This window comes from Apus apus, chromosome 4, assembly GCF_020740795.1.
Source record: "Apus apus isolate bApuApu2 chromosome 4, bApuApu2.pri.cur, whole genome shotgun sequence".
Taxonomy (NCBI): Eukaryota; Metazoa; Chordata; class Aves; order Apodiformes; family Apodidae; genus Apus; species Apus apus.
The window spans coordinates 113,350,695-113,371,384 of record NC_067285.1 but is presented as its reverse complement, the minus strand read 5'-3'; the positions used below and the strand labels follow the sequence as shown (position 1 = coordinate 113,371,384).

At 45.4% G+C, this 20,690-nt stretch overlaps 1 protein-coding gene across 1 annotated transcript in view; it reads right to left on the bottom strand.

Moving 5' to 3' along the window:
- Nucleotides 1–20,690, bottom strand: part of ATRN (attractin) — a gene marked incomplete at its 5' end in the record, with an annotated part of 169,919 nt that overhangs the window by 21,064 nt on the left and 128,165 nt on the right. Inside the window, 2 exons of the mRNA XM_051618313.1 lie at nucleotides 378–485; nucleotides 16,366–16,444. Of these exons, the coding sequence (XP_051474273.1) occupies nucleotides 378–485; nucleotides 16,366–16,444 (187 nt within the window). The remainder of the gene's footprint in view (nucleotides 1–377; nucleotides 486–16,365; nucleotides 16,445–20,690) is intronic.

Below are 20,690 nucleotides of genomic sequence, written 5' to 3'. Positions count from 1 at the left end.
CAACCACTAAATCTCATACCCTACCCAGAGTGTAACTTGTATCTAAACCAGCCCAAAATGCATTCCTGGAGGGATAAAAGGAAACGAAAAACCAAGTTGGCCCTCCCAGACTTACAGCTTCTTGCAGGTATATAAAAAAATCACAGAATCATAGAATTATTAAGGTTGGAAGGGACCTTAAAGACCATCCAGTTCCAAACCCCTGCCATGAGCAGGGAACCACTAGACCAGGCTGCACAAAACCTCATCCAACCTGGCCTTAAAAACCTCCAGGGATGGGGCATCAACAACCTCCCTGGGCAACCCATTCCAGAGAGATTTGGGATCACTGCCCAAAGATTAAAACCAGCCTCTATGAGTGCTAAGGACACTCTCACCTTTATGCTTCCCCCGATGAGATCTGGAGGCTCTTCATCTGTTTCTAAGGCAACGTTGATGGAGGCGAAGGGGCGACTGGCCATCTGTTGCATCTCACGGAGTAGTTGCTAATTTAATAAACAGAAAAACATTATTATCACATTGTTCCAACACAAAGATGAAAAAAAAAACCACCACCCACAAACCCACCCCGTGCATCTGAGAGATTCTACCCAATGTGAAGGGATAATCAATGAATATGGAAAAACAACCTCCTGGTGTTTTAAAGGGCTTAAGGGTATCGGCAGATAATCGTAAATATTCACATTACTACAACTTAACAAGTTATTGCAGGTAAAGCTACACCCCACAGTCTTAGCCTGACCCTTCTGTGAGGGAAAACACATCTGCTTAAGTCTCCATAAAGCAGGAATTTACTTTTTAAGCCATGATGCTCTAGCTGTTTGTCAGCACCTGTCTGGGCCATGAGAGGACTCCATAGGATTTGTGGGAACCCCTTTAGACTCCGACTCCCAGCAGGATGTAACTACTGTCAGAAAGAATTTTGTACTATTTTTTACAACATCCCTAGCAAAATGCTGTCAGGCATCTAAGGAATAATCTTTTTTTTATTGTTGGTTTCCCTTCTGAAGGCAGCAAATATATCAAATGGCAAGCACGTCCTGGCTGCAATATGTTTTATTAAAAGAGAAAACATTTTCCTAGGTAAATCTCTGTAAGCCTTCGTGGCACAAGACATCTTTTTAAAGTCCTTTTAAGCATTACGATGCAGCTCCCTTTTTTTAACACACACACACAAGACACTTCCCATGGTGCCAGGGCTAGAAGCAGAATTTCAGCTCTGGCTGAGCTGTGGCCACTCTTCTTTGTGGGTTCAGCGTTAATCTCTAACACTAAAGCCAAGCTACATAACCTTTAAGTGGGTGCAGAAGCCATTACCCTAATTCCCAGAAGCAAATGGGCCTGACATGACCCAGTGCCCCTAGTTAATAGGAGAAGCAGCACCTGCTTTGTCCTGCTTGCAAAACCACAGCAGCCTTACCCTAAAGTGCAGCAACTTGTTGCACGCAGCTTCACACATTTTGCACGACCACTCAGCTGCAGCAATTCTACTTATACTCTGCATTTAAGCTGGACTGAGGCACCAACAAATGCCCTCTGTACTTCCCACCACCCCCATTTCTCCATGAATTGTGGGCAATTAGACCCTCCAAGCCCTAACTGAGCATTTACAGCACTCAAAAAGTGCTCAAGGAAACACCTCAAAACACATTGTGCCCTGAACAAGGCCCATCCAGCAGAGCAGAAAGGAAGATGCTGCTGCTCAGAGTGCAACTTCTTTAGACAAAACTAACTACATCATCATTTTCTTGAACTCATAAACCTTCTCTTTGCCAAGCCATCTTTTAGTTTTGGGGTTGTTTTTGTTGCAGGAAAAATGGAAGACTGTCCCTGCAAGCTTGGGGTTTGGATAAGGGGGTAGGAAGGTACAATGAGGTCGGTGAAACTAAACTTGGAGAGGGATATATAAGCCTATATATATATATATAGGCCTGTATACATAAGCCTGTTCTCAGCCTAATAAAAAAATATAACAACATACTGCTATAAAACCAGGTAGAAAAGTTTTGCCTCATTTCTGAGGAAAAAAAAATAAAGGGGCCAAAAAAAAGGCACTTTGGAGCAGACTGTAGATACTGTCACAAGGCAAAAAAAACCCCAAGGAATTCACACAAAGGGAGCTGCACGAAGCATTTGCAAGGAAACTTGTGTGTAACTCACACTCGGGTAAAGGAACACGAGGAGTTTTGGAATATTTAAAGCACACCAGCAGATTGCAGACTGCAGCAAGTGTGAAACAGATTGCTGGGTTGTTGTTCCTGCAATTGTCCCCTTCAGCTATCATAAAGCGCTTTGTTTAATGCCCATAAAATCAAAGAACAAGCTGTCCTGATGAAGATGTCCAAGAGACTTACGAACTAAAAGCTATTAGCTCTTTGAAGGAAGTTCAGTTTATCAAAGGAAATGTGCAATTTGGCAACATGACTCCTATTAAAGTCAGTAGTAGCATCAAAAAATAACAGCCCGAGCAGTGCTGCGAAGGCAGAGATGCCTCCGAGTGCTACAACATGAGCAGTGGGAAGAGAGTTGCTGACAGAAATTGTTGCCTTTGTTGTCTGAAAAGGCCATAGAAAGATCTTGTTTTGGAGGCTGCCCCAAAGCCAGTTGATTCTCAGCTAACAGTGGCCAAACCAGGTAAAAGCAAAAGTCCAAGCTGCAGCCAAAGCAGCAAATGCCTAAAGGGAGAACATCCTTTTCCTAACATAGAATCATAGAATGGTTTGGGTTGGAAGGGACCTTAAAGATCATCAGGTTCCAACATCCCTGCTATGAGCAGGGACACCTTCCACCAGACCAGGCTGCACAAGCCTCATCCAACCTGCCCTTGGACAACTCCAGGGAGGGGGCAGCCACAGCTTCTCTGGGCAACCTATTGCAGTGCCTTCCTACCCTCATGGTGAAGAATTTCTTCCTGACGTCTAACCTAAATCTCCCCTCTCTCAGTTTAAAACCATCACCCCTTGTCCTATCACTGCCCTCTTTGGTGAACTCTCCCCAGCTTTCCTGGAGCCCCTTCAGGCACTGGAAGGTGCTCTGAGGTCTCGCTGGAGCCTTCTCTCCTCTTCCTTGCTGCTCCAGCGCTTTGATCATCTTCGTGGCCTTTCTCTGGACTCTAACAGCTTCATGTCCTTCCTGTTATGAGGGCTCCAGAGCTCTACACAGCACCCCAGCTGGGATCTCACCAGAGCAGAGCAGAGGGGCAGGAGCACCTCCCTCGATCTGCGGGCTATGCCTTTTACGATGCAGACCAGGTCGTGGCTGGCCAGGTGCAGGACCTTGCCCTTGGCCTTGTTGAACTCCATGAGGTTGGCATGGGCCCACCTCTCCAGCCTGTCAAGGTCCCTCTGGACGGCTTCCCTTCCTTCCAGGCTGTCAACCCCACCACACAGCTTGCTGTGGTCAGCACACTTGCTGAGGAGACACTCAATCCCTCTCTGTCCATGTCTCCACCTACGATGTTGAGCAGCACTGCTCCCCATACTGACCCCTGAGGGACACCACTCATCCCTTGCCTCCACTTGGGCACTGAGCCAGCTTCTGGTGTAGCACAAGGCACGTTACAAAACCAATTCCACCCCCCCAAAAAAAACCAAAACAAAACATAAATTTGAAAAATAATTGTTCTGTACCTAGAATGTCACTCCCTCCCCCAGGGCAGGCAGGGTGATTGTTCCACCTGCGCACGTATTTGGTCGGTGTGTCAACGTTTTAATTAAAATCTTTTTCTTATGTTGTAAAGGAGAAATTGTGGCATTTCCCCAGCCAAGACATTGGGCTTGTCTTTAGAAATCAGCAGCAGTTAACATCAAGATCCTCCAGCACCTGGCTTACCCTCACTCCTAATGATTGGCTTTCTGAGACTTCAAGTAATGAACCTCCAGACACTTTCCAGCAAACCTCTGCTTTCCAGATCACAAAATTAATAAGATAACCTGGGAATATTTTAAATCACTTAGGTCTGAAGAGGATCTTAAAAGGAAAAACATTTGACAGGCTTACAATAAAAACACATCAAAAAGCACGTCCTGGAACACACTGGCCTAAATATTTAAGTGACCACAAACTGTGAGAACCTGCACAACTTCCATTTGCATTGGGGTTTTTTTTCTTCAGTCCCAGAAGAAAAACTCCTTCCAAAAAATCCATAAGCTAACGCAATTGCAGAATGGGAAGTGCTGAAATAACACATGAAGGATTAGGTGCAACTAGACACTAAAAGAACACGACAATAAGCAAACTCAACAGGTCTATGGTGGAGGAGAAAAACAGCAAGGAGAATGGGGGACCATTGAGACTGCTCAGCTGACTGCCCAGGACTAGAGGTACAGATTCAGTAGTGAATGGTGCAGAAACTAGAGACTTACAGGTTGGCTTGGGTTGGAAAGGACCTTAAAGATCACCCAGTTCCAACCTCCTGCATGGGCAGGGATACCTCCCACCAGCCCAGGTTGCTCCAAGCCCCATCCAACCTGCCCTTCAACACCTCCAGGGATGGGGCAGCCACAGCTTCTCTGGGCAACCTGGGCCAGGGTCTCACCACCCTCACAGTGAAGAATTTCTGCCTTAAGTCTAACCAAAATCTGCCCTCTTTCAGCTCAAAACTGTTTCCCTTCATCCTCTCCCTCCCTGCCCTTGTCCCAAGCCCCTCCTCAGCTTTCCTGGAGCCCCTTCAGGCCCTGGAAGGTGCTCTAAGGTCTCCCTGGAGCCTTCTCTCCTCCAGCCTGAACACCCCAACTCTCTCAGCCTGGCTCCAGAGCAGAGCTGCTCCAGCCCTCTGAGCATTTTCGTGGCCTCCTCAACTCTGTTCAACAGCTCCATGCAGTGTTCCATACCAGTGGCTCTTTAAATCCATACATGTTGAGTAATGGGTAATCCAAAATGAATAGTGTGCTACTGATGGGAGAAAAACTGCCAGAGGAATTGAGAAAAACCTTTTGATACAGTAGCACAGGCTCTCACACAAAAGAAAAACAGCTATGCAGGTTACCAGGTTAATTGACTAATATAACCTATGCTGTGTTTTCTGACAAGAAAAGCCCCAACATTTCATTCAAGATAATAAAGCAGTCACCAGTGTCTGTGTAACCACCCTGCTACCTTCCATCTCAGTCACTGCCCCCTGTGGAGCCTCTTTTATGAGCACAGGGCTGGGGCTCTGATATTTTCAGCCATGAAAGATGGCTGATTTTTCCAGAAGAAAGCCACATGTTTGGGATTTTATTTGCTCCTTTCAGAGCATGGCTTTAAAAAAAAAATAAAGCTAAGGAAAACAGCTATCTAGAACTTGTAATGAACTCAAGTTTTAGCAGGAGTATTTAAGCTCATTTTTGAAGTGAGATGAGAAAGAAAGGATGAAGTAGAAATTCAAGGAGGAAAAAAACCATGGGGGTGGTAAGTGAACAACAGGTTCATTCTAAGGTAGAGTAAGAGCAAAAGAAGCAGGACCCCACAGGAAAGGGAGGAAAGTGTTCCCAGCAGACAGGATGTAGGGTATCAGCAGGAATGTCTGGTACCATTACACCAGTCAGGGGTTGGTGGAGGTGAACTTTAAAAAGAGAAGGCAGGAAAAAGCACAGAATTAGAGAATCATCATGGTTGGAAAGGACCTCTGAGATCACAGAGTCCAACCATCAACACACAGAAACCAACCCAAACAAACACACACAAAAACAACAAATAAAAAATACCCACCACGAAATACAACACAACTCCCAACCTTGACCACTAGAGCATGTCCTGAAGTGCCACATCTACACGTTTCTTGAACACCTCCAAGGATGGTGACTCCACCACCTCCCTGGGCAGCCTGTTCCACTGTCCAACCACTCCTTCAGGATAGAAATTGTTCCTAATATCCAATCTGAACCTCCCCTGCTGCAACTTCAGGCCATTTCCACCAGTCCAACTGTTACTTACTCAGAAGAGGCCAACACCCACCTCTCTACAACCTCCTTTCAATAGCCTTATCAACAGGTTATTTTTCCCAGGAAATGTGGAGATCTAGTCCTTCAAAGTACTTCTGAAATTCAGATCCCTCTGAGCCTACAGCTTGTTTAAGAGATAACGTATTTGTTCTCGAGAAAGTTTTGCTGAAGATATTTCAACAGAGCAAGGTTCATGTTCCTTTCCTTTGATGAGACAAAACCAATCAGAGGTCATCCTTTCAGGATTCACATTGCAACCTTCGAGTCTGCAATGAATTTGGGATGTTGCTGCAAAGGGAAGGTTATGATCAACCTCCTGCTGAACTGGATCTCCCCTGCTGTACCACCATGGAGAAGTCCTGCCCTGCTCTAATGAACAAGGAAAATCACCACATTCTCCATGCTGTCCACAGCCAACTTGAAAAACCAGGATACTCTGGCATCAGCTGCGTGTTCTGAACTGCTGCCCTGTCTCTATTGCAAGGATGAAGTGCTCCAATGGGCCAAAACCCAGAGCTCACAAACAGCAGCAGGTCAAAAGAAAAAGGTCCAGACGCATGGAAAGAGAAGAAAGATAAAGAATATAAGGAAACAAAACAATTTGTATCCTTGTTGTTTGAGAGATTTGGTGTGGGGGGAATAAACATATCTGGGGGCAGAACAGACTGTTTGGGATGTTTCTTTACCAAGCTGAAGCGTGGAGCTCTGCCACGCAGAGGGGAAAGATGTTATTCTCCAGTGTGGATTCAGCAGCTCTGGTTGCTGTTCATCCCTCCAGCCAAAGCTAAACAGAGGCTGATAAGGAAACAGAACAATGTTCCCTCCTTCTTCCTCACCAGTCTTTTAAACAGCATCAATTCTGCAAAGTTACTCAAGTGTGTCAGTCCCCTTACGTGCTCCCTCCAAGGCTTCACACAACATGAAAAATACACGGTCAAATACCTAAATAGAATCACAGAAGTGTTTTGGTTGGAAAAGACCTTCAAGATCATGAAGACTAACTGTTAACCCAGCCCTGCCCAAGCCACCACTGCCCCATGTCCCTCAGCACCACATCTACAGGGCTTGGAAAACCCTCCAGGGATGGGGACTCCCCCCCTGCCCTGGGCAGCCTGGGCCAGGGCCTGACAACACTTTCCAGGAAGAAATTGTTCCTCATATCCAATCTCAACCTCCCCTGGCACAACTTGAGGCCATTTCCTCTTGTCCCATCACTTGTTCCTTGGGAGCAGAGCCCGACCCCCCTGGCTCCAACCTCCTCTCAGGCAGCTGCAGAGCCAGCAGGTCTCCCCTCAGCCTCCTTTGCTCCAGCCTGGACACCTCCAGCTCCCTCAGCTGCTCCTGCTCAGACTGGTGCTCCAGCCCTTCCCCAGCTCCCTTGCCCTTCTCTGGACACGCTCCAGAACCTCAAGGTCTCACTGCATACACCAAGCAAAGGGTAACAAAATTGTCCCAGGGAGGCTTATCAGCTCTGACTGGGTCACTTGCTTACTGAAGTCACAGCATTTTTCTAGAGGTCAGAGGATGAGGAGTACTCCTCTCTTTCCAAAACATCCTGGGCAGAGTGGTTACACTGACAGACCAGCATTTTGACCTTGTCCCTGCACATCCTGGATTGTTCTAAGGGCTTCATTTGAATTCAGAGGGTGGCTCATCCCTTTTGGGCACAAATACAGCTTTATGTACGCACAAAAACTCTCAACTACCTATTTCCAGGCACCACTGCATGACTAACTCTGAGAACCTTGCCTGGAGAACTTGCCCCAGAGCTCCTGCCTTAATGATATCTGCCAAAACTGCAGCTCACAGGCTGCTGAGAACCCAGGTGGGAAGGGGACATCACCCTTCTGGGGTTCCTAAGGGCCTCTGGAGAAGGTGTCCTTTCCAGTGGTGGTGGCAGCTAGACATGGCATGTCTACATGGCCAGCACTGATGGCTGCTCAGCCACCACTGTGGATTACTTTGAAGGAACATCCTCCCATCCTGGTGTGGGAACCTCTGCTTTGTGTTACGGTTATATGGTGACCTTGGGGCAACAGAGAGAAGTCAATGGAATTACCTCCTCCAAAATAAAAAAGGACATCAGCAAAGAAACAAACATACAAGACATTAATATTCCGTGAAGACGAGCCACATTGTCTCAGAAATAAGTGATTTAAAGCATTTAACCACAATTACATTAACTACCATGTAAGTCAACAAACAATTTTCTCTGACGCTTCCATCATCCCTGAAAATGAAGTTTTTCAGCCCCTAGAGCAATGCACATATTAATGTCAGCTAATTAGTTTTGTAACTGACTTTGCAGGCTGTGTCGAAAGAGAGAGGAGGAGAGGATTAATGTTCAAATGCTTCTCAACAGGCATTTCTACACTTCAAAACTACAACAAACCAGAAAGCAAAGCTGCTGGGAACTTGCCTCATGCTGAAATGACAGAAGATATTTAATTCAGGGCTGATTAAGATAAGTAAGTTATTCATCATAATCATGCCCAGTAGGAGGGCACAGAAAACCTGACCTTTAGTAAGAAGAGTGAGATATAATTTCTTTTTAAAAGAGCAGAAGTATATAGTCCATACAGGCTGCAATATATCCCAATACCAGATAATTAGAAAATAGCAGAGCATACCTTTGATGGACTAGAGCTCTTCTAGCATAACTGCACAACATGCTTCTCTCCCTGATCTTTCCAAACAGCTACATTAGATGCCTGTACCACTGATTCCTATCACCAGGAGCCTGAAATGACAACAGCTTCACCAGGCACAGTTGTGGGCTTTTCTGAATGAGGCTGAACTCTCCTCAACTTGATAGTCTAGCTTCAGCATCACAAAAACTGGCCAGCTGGTCTTTTTTGGGATATGCCAAACCCAACTGCATTCTCTAGCAGCACCACTAAAGGTGGGCAATGGGTACAAAGTGGTACACAGGAGCTTTAACCTGGGTATGAGAAAACAAGAGCCCTGGAACAAGCTGCCAAGGGAGGTTGTGGAGTCTCCATCCCTGGAGACATTCCAAACCCACCTAGACATGTTCCTGTGGGATCTGCTCTAGGGGATCCTGCTCTAGCAGGAGGCTGGTCTAAATGATCTCAAGAGGTCCTTTCCAGCCTTCAACACTCTGTGATTCTGTGAAAGATGATGTGAGAAGAGCTCAGTTGGAACCCAACACTGTGTCTGTGGCTGCCAACCTGATAGGATGGTCTCCTCCATGGATGTATTAAAGCTACAAATGGTCAACTGTAACTGGCCATCTGTGAGTTCAACCAAGATGAGCTCCATTAGGCACAGAAGTGACAGCAGCATGTTCAAACAAAAATGGACCATCAGCTTCCTTCTGAGCTGGAATCTCTTGTCAACATTAATATTTTGGGATGTTTCTCCTCTTCGGGGCATCTCTTATTTCTGCTATAATTTCCTTCAGTTGGTGACCAAAGCAACACAGATCACAGCAGAGAGCACACAGCCTTTGTGTTTTGGAAAAAGCCTCCAGGCACTGTGACTTGGTTCCCATTCACGGATTTTACATGTAGGGGTAGTGGAAAAAGTTATGATGATTTGATCTGACCTCCTGCACAGCACAAACCATTGAACTGCACCCTGTGACTTCCACAAGCACGTGACTTGGATCGACCTGGAAAGGATCCTTCCAAAAGCCCCCAAATTCTGATCTGAGAGCCAACGTTTCTAAAACAAAAAATAACAGATGACTGGCACTGCTACTGTCACCATTAAAAAGAGGAGAAAAAACAAAACAGGTTTTAACCCCAGTTGCAGACGTTGGCTGATCATTTAGAGGATCCTCAACCCACCATGAATCTTCTACGGTTCCTTTTCACAATGACTCACTGTGTTCTTCCTTGGATAAAATGAGCAATTTGTGATGCTTTAGTCTCTTGCTTATCTTCCAGATAACAAATTAATCCTGCAGTTTTGTTCTGTATTACCTGCAACACCCAAGACATTGCTGAGACCAGAGTGGACACAGTGCTCCAGTAACTCGTTAAACCACACCACCTCTGTGCTGTTACTTTATTACTCTACCTACAAACACATGAACTGGGAATTTACTATGCACACAATTTCAGTCTAATTTCCAGGGAACAGGTGTTTTGGGAAGTAAACTCCCCCTATAAATACATACTCAGGCTGTCGTTTAATCCTGTAATCAGAGAATCTTTAAGGTTGAAAAGACCTTCAAGATTATCAAGTCCAACCATAATGCAGCTACTACAACCACTAAACTATACCCTGAAGCACCACATCTAAATGCTTCTTGAACACCTCCAGGGATGGTGACTCCACTACCTTCCTGGCCAGCCTGTTCTAAAGCCTCACCACTAATATCCAACCTAAACCTCCCCTGGTACAACTTCTACCCATTTCTTCTTGTCCTGTCGCTGGTTACTTGGGAGAAGAGACCAACACCAGCCTCTCTACAACCTCTCTTCAGGTAGTTGTAGAGAGCAAGAAGATCTCCCCTGAGCCTTCTCTTCTTCAGACTAAACAACCCCAGTTCCCTCAGCCTCTCCTCATATGACATGCCCTCCAAACCCCTCACCAGCCTCGATGCTCTTCTCTGAACACACTCCAGGACCTCAAAGTCTTTCTCACTCTGTGGAGCCCAGAACTGCACACAGTACACAAGCTGTGGCCTCACCAGGCCTGCATACAGGGGCACAATCACCTCCTTACTCCTGCTGGACACACTGTTTTTGATGGCCTTCTTGGCCAACTTGGCCAACTCTGCTGGCTCATGTTCAGCTGGCCATCCACCAGTACTCCCAGGTCCTTTTCCACCAGGCTGCTTTCCAGCCACTCTTCCCCAAGCCTGTAACGTTGCATGGGGTTACTGTGACCAAAGTGAAGGACCTGGCACTTGTCAATGAGACAACCAAGTAATGTCTTGTCATGAGACAACCCAGCGTGCTGACCAATTAATTACAGAATCATAGAATGTTTTGGGTTGGAAGGGACCTTTAAAAGTCACCTAGTTCAACCCCAACATGCAGTGAGCAGGGACATCTTCAACTAGACCAGGTTGCTCAGAGCCCCGTCCAACCTGACCTGGAATGTTTCCAGGGATGGGGCATCTCCCACCTCCCTGGGCAACATGGGCCAGGGCTTCACCACCCTCAGTGTAAAAAATGTCTTCTTTATATCTAGTTTAAATCTCTCCTCTTCCCATCCAAAACCATTACTCCTTGTCCTGCTAAAAAGCCTGTCCTCTGTGTAAATGATCTGCTTGCCATGATTTCTCACTCCCCCAGTTCATGTTTTCTCCACCAACTATGCCAACAACAAGTGCATATTTTCCTCTCAGCTGACAGACACCAACTAGCACTGTCTGTGCTGGCAAACAAGAAGGCCTACATGCCAAACCACTGCTGGGAGCCTGAAGAGAACAGCAGCAAAGTTTGGCACCAGCACATCTCATTTTTTCAAAGCCTTCCAAGGCACCTGGGACTGCTCAAATCAAGGAACATTTGTTACCTGAACTTTTAATGTTCTTGTGCAAGGCCAACACCAGATCCTTCCAAGGAGACACTGCTGGAGACTCTAGTGATGAAGACCCTGATCGACAGTTACAGTTTGGAAATATTTCAACCCTGAATCCTCCCCCTTGACAAGGGATACCTTAAACCACAGTCTAAAGGAGAAGACATAAGAGATGAATGAAAGACTAACAGGTGAGAGGAAGGGGAAGAAAACGAAGACAGGGCAGTAAATAAACACATCCCTTGGAAAGTCTTTGGTGTGCAAGTGAACACAGAAAACACCTTTCTAAATGATATTCAGTGTTCATGGACGTTACAGCAGAGCTGCTGGTGAAAAAAAGAAGAGCTGCTACATTTTGAATACACTTGGGAGGCAAAGAGATTTCAGCAAAGAAGAGGTCAGGGAGGAGAAGGATAATCCCTGCAGCAAATCAATACACAAAGCTCATCCTGAATAAGCTGGGCACCGCACAGAGTAAAAATGTTCAGTCCTGGATACTCTTGGCAATGCAGGAGGCAAAACACAGACAATTTTATGTATGTTACGGGAGCTCCAGACACCTCAATTTAGTTATCTCTCTACGTGCTTGGTGTTGATGCTCCCTAACACATCCTGGTGGGGCACAGGAGGTGACCCCACTGACCCCCACGCAGAGAGTTACACCAGGTCAGCCAAATCACCATCCCTGCTCCATTCGCTGGGAATGTTAAGAGGAGCTATTTCTTGCTTAAGGTGGAGGGCACAAAGTAGATGGAAGGTGGAGAGGATAGGAGCTGGATGCTCAAATGAAACAATAGGCCAGAAAATTCTGGCCAGCAGATGAGCATATTCAATTCCTAATGCTGCTCCCGCACTCGGTGCATTATTCGCCATTACCACCTTGATACATTTAACGTGTCATTTTCTAGAGACAAGATAGAAAGATTTCCTACCCTTATTTCCTAGTGTCATCCACCCCATCTTAAGCCTCCTATAAAAGCTGCCTTTTTATTTCCATTTTCCCTCTTTAAGGTGTCTGAAGATACTTAGACTCGGTGCTCACTGGAGAGGGAATAAACACACATTTTACAATCCCATCTCCTCCATGCCTGATATGACACAAATTGCTCCCATTTTTACTTCAGGTCAAGTTTTATACTCTGCAAGGCCTGAACTTCTGTGCAGTGCTCCAAACTAATTTTCCTACTGCTATCCATTTGCTATGCCCTGTTTGCACACCCAGAAGACCTTTTTGCCTTAAGGCTGAAAAACATCTGCACTGGCATGTGCCAACGGTAGGTCAAAGAGGATTAGCTGCAGGAGGGGAAGGAAAAAAAAGGCAGGAGAAACCTGTATTTTACAGGATCCTGAGGTAGATTCTGGACGGGAAGCTCACTGCTTTCTCAGGAGTAATGCAAATTTAGTTTCAATCAAATGATACTGCTCTGTTCCATGAACCTGATACACCAAGCACTGCTGTACAACTTCACAGAATCACAGAATGGCTTGAGTTGGAAGGGACCTTAAAGATCATCCAGTCCCAATCCCCTCTGCATGGGCAGGGACACCTCCCACCAGCCCAGGTTGCTCCAAGCCCCATCCAACCTGCCCTTCAACACTGCCAGGGATGGGGCAGCCACAGCTTCTCTGGGCAACCTGGGCCAGCAAAGGATTTCTTCCTAATGTCTCACTGAAATCTCCCCTCTTCCAGTTTTAATCCATTACCCCTTGTCCTCTCCCTGCCTGCCCTTGTCCCAAGCCCCTCCCCAGCTTTCCTGGAGCCCCTTCAGGCACTGGAAGGTGCTCTCAGGTCTCCCTGGAGCCTTCTCTTCTCCAGGCTGAACACCCCAACTCTCCCAGCCTGTCTCCAGGGCAGAGCTGCTCCAGCCCTTAAATCACCTTCATGGCCTCTGGAGCTCAAGGAGCTCCAGGAGCTCCATGTCCTTCTTATGTTGGGGGCTCCAGAACTGGACACAGTGCTCCAGGTGGAGTCTTCTCCCAGCACATTTTCCAAGCAACACTGTCTGAACAACTTTGCCTCCTAGACCTTTCCACACACTCCCTCTTCTGTCCTACACACACCTCAGACGAAGCTTGAGCTATCTACTTTTCACTCTGCACTGTGCTAAGAAGTTCAGCCCTTGCAATCCTTCCACTGGAAGCAGAAGTGTTTGATAGCTGGGAATGACCTGCAGATTGCTTTGCATTTTACTAATGTTTGGGTGAAGATTAGACAACAAGTGCAGAATTCCCAGAACACAAGCCATGGGATACACAAGACTGTAGCTGGACTACTTCTAAAAATATAGTCCAAACCAGAAAAAATATCTTCCCCCAGGGCTGCAGCAGATACTATCTTAAACCTTACAATCTGCTGTCAGAATCTGGTGTCCTGCTACTGCTTCTTCATCATCTTTCCTTTTACCCTGCTTCAAAATCATAATATGGTGGGAGGAGGAGGAGTTGGTCTCCCATCGACTGTGGCAGCAGTTTATAGAGGAAAAAAAAAAAGATAAAATACACTTGTCTCAGTCTAGTCTGCAAATTCTGAGACCCAAGACTCCTGTAAGGGTGACAGAGAAACCAAAGAGCAGCCAATGCCAAAGGAAGGAAGAATTACAAACCTAAAAATCCCACGCTTCAAAAACAGCCTCAGAAGAACAAACTTGTGTGCACTTCATGCTTGCAGCGTAGCAAACTGCTATTAATCATTATTTCAACTAATAATGTTTAAAGGGAGCCTTGACAGGATTTATTTGAGGCTGTATAAAAAGCTCCCTGTGAGCTATAAAACAATCCTAGATAATACCAAAAAGTCAAAGAATTTTGGGGCAGACGTTTGTTTCTGGAGATAATTCCTATTAATATATCTAATAATGGCATGACAAAGATTTTAAACAGTTTCCTCAAGTTTTACAAGTATTTTTAATGACAGATGGAACAGCAGAGATTATGAAGTACAAGACAGAAGCACTAGATGTAAGGAAGGAGCAAGACAAATAACAGCAAAAGGCAAGAAACTGCCAGGAAAAGAACACACTGATCAACTGCTTCTCAAGCAGCCACAGGTGGAAACTGAATTTAGACTAAAACACACCAAGGTGTTGCTACAATGCCAGCTTTTTTCCTTAAAGCATCCATTAGGCTGAAAGGAACTTAAATTATACAGACATTTTTCATTTAGGCCACTGCTAAAATATTTAAACTGAGCTCCAAAGCACAGTGTTTCCTTCTCAGTCCATGTTCCTTATACATTCCTAGATAACATTTAACCCCAGGAGCCAAAAGGGAATGTTATGCTGACTCCAGCTTCCTTTCTTGCCAAGAAAAGGAGAAGGAAAAAAACAGCCTGCCCTAGTAAAAATTTATCTACCTTCAGAGAATACAGAAAACCTCAAAGACTTGAATTATTTCAAAGATTAAGGGTTATCTGTGTGAAAACCACTGACTATATTATGCATTTGAGTTCACTAGTAAGAGCAAAAACATCTGAAGCAGAAAGAAGAGGAGGGAAAGAGTTATCAGACACAATCCTGCTTTATTATAAGAAAGGAGATCCTCAGATTGAATACATTTATACTATTCCCACTGGGAAGCAGAACCAGACACAAATTTTTGAAGATTTGCAAGAAATGAACACCGACACAGAACTTCAGCCCTGGAAAAATTAATCCCCAGAACACTCTTGATCAACTAACGTAGGAATAAAACACCCTTGGATGGAACAGTTAGATGTCTGGGTGCCTGCAGCTGCCAAGAGCTTCATCCCAGCAGGACAGCCGGGAGGAAAATCTATGGGAATTGGGCAGATTTCCCCCTAAAATCCAAAAGCAGGGGAAGAGACACACTCCTTAGGAAAAGCTACCTGCTCTTGGGTGATCATGTACAGATGCTTACATAGAGATGGACACACTGGAATCAAGTCTGGCTTCTCTCCTTTTGCATGCAAGCCAAGAGTTTGCACCAGACAAAGCTCCTAAAAATAATCCCAGGCACAGCCCAGCCTGACCTCTGCTGTATTTCTACATTTTCCAAAGCTTCTTCCCATGGTTTTTGTGCTCACCACAGCAAGAAAGCCCAGGAACGGGCGTCGTCTGCCTTGCAGCACCCAGGACTTGCTCCTCTACTATCTATTTCTGCATTTGTGCTTAAAAATGAGAAATCAGGACATGTTCTGTATGCTACTGAGCAACAACAGGCTGGCCAGTCTATCTCAGTCAGACTGAGTGCTTGGAGGGTAACATGAAATTAGTTCCAATTGAGAAGCAGGAAAAAAGGCTGGTTAAAAAAAAATGATCATCAAATACATCAAGGATAAAGAAGAAGAAACCATATTTTGGGGGGTGTGAGGCAGACATTTTTATACATGTTGCAAAGAAGAACAAGTTGGGAAGCTGGTATGGTCCTTGGATTAGTGAGGGGGAGAAAGCTCTGGCACTAAAAGTTGCCTGTGTAAGTGGAGCCCTACAGCCTTCCAAACCGGGGGTGGCTTCTCCCACTTTTATCCTATGCTACTAAGTCCCAGGGGAAAAGAAAACATAACCACAAAACATTAGACAAGCTTTTAATTTGAAAATGGGGATTAGCCTTTTCTTAAGAGATTAAAGCAGGAGCTTGTGGCTCAGAGATTCAGTGCAAAAACTTCCTCTTTCTAAAGTGATGCAAAGAATCTCCTGATCTGCAGCGGGTTAGTATTCATGCTGTCTGGAAACCAAGCTCTGGAGACTCAGCACATTCACCCCCATTTTTTTTGTGCTTCACAAACTGCAGCACCAGGACACTAAAAGAGCATCATTTGTCACTGAAGCTGCAATCAAAAGTACACTATTATAAATCCCTAAACAAGCATTTATAGATTAGTGAAACTTATCCTTAACTGAAGGTTAATGATATGCACATGTGAAGAAACACAAGAAAGAACTATAAAAAAAGGCATTTAAAAGACAGATTTTGTCATTTCAACCTCTCTTCGTCGTGATGCCCAGCAACTTTGTTTAATCTTCCAAACCACAGCTGCCACCAGGAGCAAAGACAGGAAACAACTGTAAAGGAAAAAAAAAAAATACAGATCTTATGTCCTTGTTCATAGTATAAAGGCAGCTGAAAAACTCCAGCAAATAAAAAAAAACCTAGACTCAAAGTTCATGTAATACTTAGAGGTGCTTTGATGAAAGATAATACAGCAGTGCAAAATGTTTTGCACAGTTCAGTGCTCATGACACCTGGTGAGGAACAATGCACATCTATTTCCAGAGAAAACTCTTGTTCCAAAGTTACCTGTTTGACCTCCTTATACAGCATCCACCAATTTTCACCAGAGAATCAAAACAGTGAGGCTGAAAGATTTAATCAAATTGGAAATGCCAGTATTGACTGTCTTTGGAGGCTTTTCAAGTGAGAGGATAACCCAAAAAAAAAAATAAAAGCTTTGAAGGAAGCAGAGAAAACAGATTATTTTTTTTTTCTTTCCCAAATTACAAAAATAAGATAAAAGCAGATAATAGTTGGACTCTTTTTAACTGGCTGTTGCAAAACTGTGGGCATTTCTTGTTTTCCCCAAATCTAGATTGCTTTTCTTAAATCTAAAGAGAAGAAGATGAATAGATTTATCAGCTTCTAGGGAAAATGCAAAGCAGCAGATATGACAAAAAGCAGTTATAATAACAAGAATAATAAAAGCTGACTTTATTGACAGTTAGCATCTTATCACACTGAATACCTAATGAGCAACTTCAAGGCACACAAGCTTCCTCCCATCAACATTTTCCCTTTGTGTATCTGAACCACAGTGAACTCTTTTCAAGTACCACACTGATGGGGAAAAGAAAATGTCACCCAACTAACCTCCTTCCCCATGCCCTAGAGTATATTTAAAGAGTGTGCTCAAAGGTAGATTCACCAGAGTAAGTGATTTATTTCCTGAAGTGCACTGTTTACACCCACTGCTGTGCTCTGTGTGCATGAACAGGGGTTTCTGTGGAAGGGGGAACCAGCCCCTCTCCCCAACTCTGGGCACGGTTCAGTCCTCATCCTTCTAGGGCTCCTGAGGGAGCCTCACATCCATGGAGGAAAGACCACGGTGGGAGAAAGGCTGTGGAGACTCAATAGCTCCTCCCTTTGAAAACAAACTCAGCTCTGCTTCCCAAAAAAATCAATCCTCTTTGCAGATCCCCAAGCCTCCTGTGGTTTGCACTGTGCTCTCCCACCTTTACTCATACCATCATCCATGACCCCAATGACTTCCTCTCCTTGGACGTGAAGCCACAGTTGCACTCCTGACCCAAAACACATGGCTTATGATGACGGATGGCATCTCATCCTACCAGTTCCCTGTTGTCCTCTCTTGTCAAAGATGGTCATTTGCCTTGTACTATTTCTTCACTATGAGAGTGGTGAGACCCTGGCCCAGGTTGCCCAGAGAAGCTGTGGCTGCCCCATCCCTGGCAGTGTTGAAGGGCAGGTTGGATGGGGCTTGGAGCAACCTGGGCTGGTGGGAGGTGTCCCTGCCCATGCAGGAGGTTGGAACTGGATGATCTTCCTTCCAACCCCAACCAGTCTGGGATTCTATGACCTCTGAGGGACTGCACCTTTGCTCCTTTGAGCACCTAAAAGTCCTGTCCTACAACATCAAATGTTTCAGCAGACATTTATCATGATGGAAAGGACAGACAGCAGGAACCATTCCCTGAGATGCAGGAGGAGCTGCTCCTGATTATGTATAACTATCCATAACCTATATATTGTAAAAACTGCATGTGGTCAGGCACTGAGCACACAAGGGAGAGCCAGTGGGCAACGTGATTATATTTTTCAAGCTTAGATATTTAAGAAACACGTTTTCCTATCCTACTGTACATGATATTAAAAAATTGGCACTTGTGTGACTTCAGCACTAGAACGTCTGCGCTGCTTCCAGAGACTCCTACTGTGCTTATTTCTTTAGAAATTTAAGCAGGATCAAGGAGAGATTTGTTTGGCCTCTTTCATTTTAAAAGGACTGTATTCCAAATCACTTCCCCCACATTTTCTCTAAGTATTAAAATCTGACATTATTTCACTGTAAAAAGCCTGGCCATTTTTCTGCAAATACAAATGGTTTCGACAAGCACTTTTAATGGCCATTTTATTTTCCTTCCTGAGAGCTACTGGGTTACTACTGACTTTTGCAGTAAAAAACAATGTGCTCCCATTAACTAGTAAAGCATCTACATTAAATCTTTAATTGCTGTTTTGGTAAAGAAGTTAACATGCATTATTGACCACTGATATTTTCTGCTTTCCCTTCCCACAGCTCCCTGCTGCTGCATCAAGTGCTGGAGCAGACTGTCTGGACCTCTTGGAAACTGTATTTCTCTCCTGGACAAGGTCACGTTTGGAGTAGATGGATTGTCACTTTTGACACACCTGAACATGCACAAATAAATGATGGACTAGCAATATTTTTGAGTGCCTGCTTTTTTTTTTTAGCTCCCCAAGGCATCAACGCCATCACACTTACACAATTACAGAAGTCTTAATTACATAATCACAGAATTGTCAGGGTTGGAAGGGAGCTCTAGAGATCATCTCATCCAGCTCCCCTGCCAAAGCAGGATCCCCTAGAGCCCATTACCCAGGGCTGCATCCAGGGGGATCTTGAACTTCTCCAGAGAAGGAGACTCCACACCCTCCCTGGGCAGCCTGGCCCAGGGCTCTGTCACCCTCACCCTGAAGAAGTTTCTCCCCATATTTCCATGGCACTTCCCATGTTCCAGCTTGTGCCCCTTGCCCCTCGTCCTGTCCCTGGGCACTGCTGAGCAGAGTCCTCCCTGCACCCACCCTGAGACACTTGTAGGCACTGATAAGGTGTCCCCTCAGCCTTCTCCTCTCCAGGCTGAACAGCCCCAGCTCCCTCAGCCTTTCCTCATCAGGGAGATGCTCCAGCCCCCCAACTCAGCTTTGTTGCCCTCCCTGGACTGTCTCCAGCAGTTCCTGTCTCTCTTGAACTGGGGAGCCCAGAACTGGTCCCAGTTCTCCAGCTGTGGCCTCACCAGGGCAGAGCAGAGGGGGAGAATGACCTCCCTCAACCTGCTGGCCACACTCTTCCTTATGCACCCCAGGATTCCATTGGCCCTCTGGCCACCAGGGCACACTGCTGGCTCATGGATAGCTTGCTGTCTACTCCCAGATCCTTCTCCTCAGAACTGCTTTCCAGCAGGAAATGGCTTTGGTAAGTTTTTTTCTGTTTTAAGCTCCCTCTTCCTCAATAAAACCCCAAAGGCTTCCTTAGGTGTGAGGTTTGCTTTGTCTCTGAGACTCAAATGGGAAACTGCTCCCTGAAGAGCAAAAATTCCAAATGTATCCAAGTAAAACCAGCACAGCTACCACCACCAGCTAAACCTTTGGTCTGCTTTGTTTTCAGTAACATTTTAACATCATAGGACAAACAGAGGGTGGAAATAAAACAAAATCTTCAAGGCAGCAGGAAAAAGTGTTCCTGGCTCCCCATTTAATTCCTGGCTTTATAAAAACAACAATATTCCAAACATCTGCAGGAGTCCCCAGGACAGGCTGCCAAGGCACAAAGCCTGCCAGGCAATCAATCATGTTCACATGGTGACTCCAGAAAGAAGTTTCATTTCAGGATAAAGCATTTTAGATACTTCTGCCATGGCTTTGTGGGTCTATCTCCTCAACACCCCTTTGTTTGGGGAAAGGAAGTGGAAATCCCAAGGGCAGAGGGAAAAGACCACATACTTCATCCATCTCCAGCACCTTTGTGTTATAAAATCACATCTTGGAGAGATTTACCTTCACGAGGAGTTTGTTGGGAGGTCAAGCATATAGATGAAGCTCCACTGTCCTGTTCACAGCCAGCAAAGTCACTGGGATCTCCACCTTGCTGTAGGTGACCCTTACAAGACCTGTGTGCTCCGTATTGATCAGAGAGCACCAGCAATATACACACTGGACTGAAAACACAGATCAAACCAGACTGAACTCACAGAATCATGGAATGGTTTGCATCAGAAGGGACTTTCAAGATCATCCAGTTCCAACCCACCTACTATGGGCAGGGACACCTCCCACCAGCCCAGGCTGCTCCAAGCCCCATCCAACCTGCCCTTCAACACTGCCAGGGCTGGGGCAGCCACAGCTTCTCTGGGCAACCTGGGCCAAGGTCTCACCACCCTCACAGCAAAGAATTTCTTCCTAGTATCTCATCTCATTCTCTCCCCTCTTTCAGCTTAAAACTATTCCCCTTTGTCCCATCCCTCCCTGCCCATGTCCCAAGCCCCTCCCCAGCTT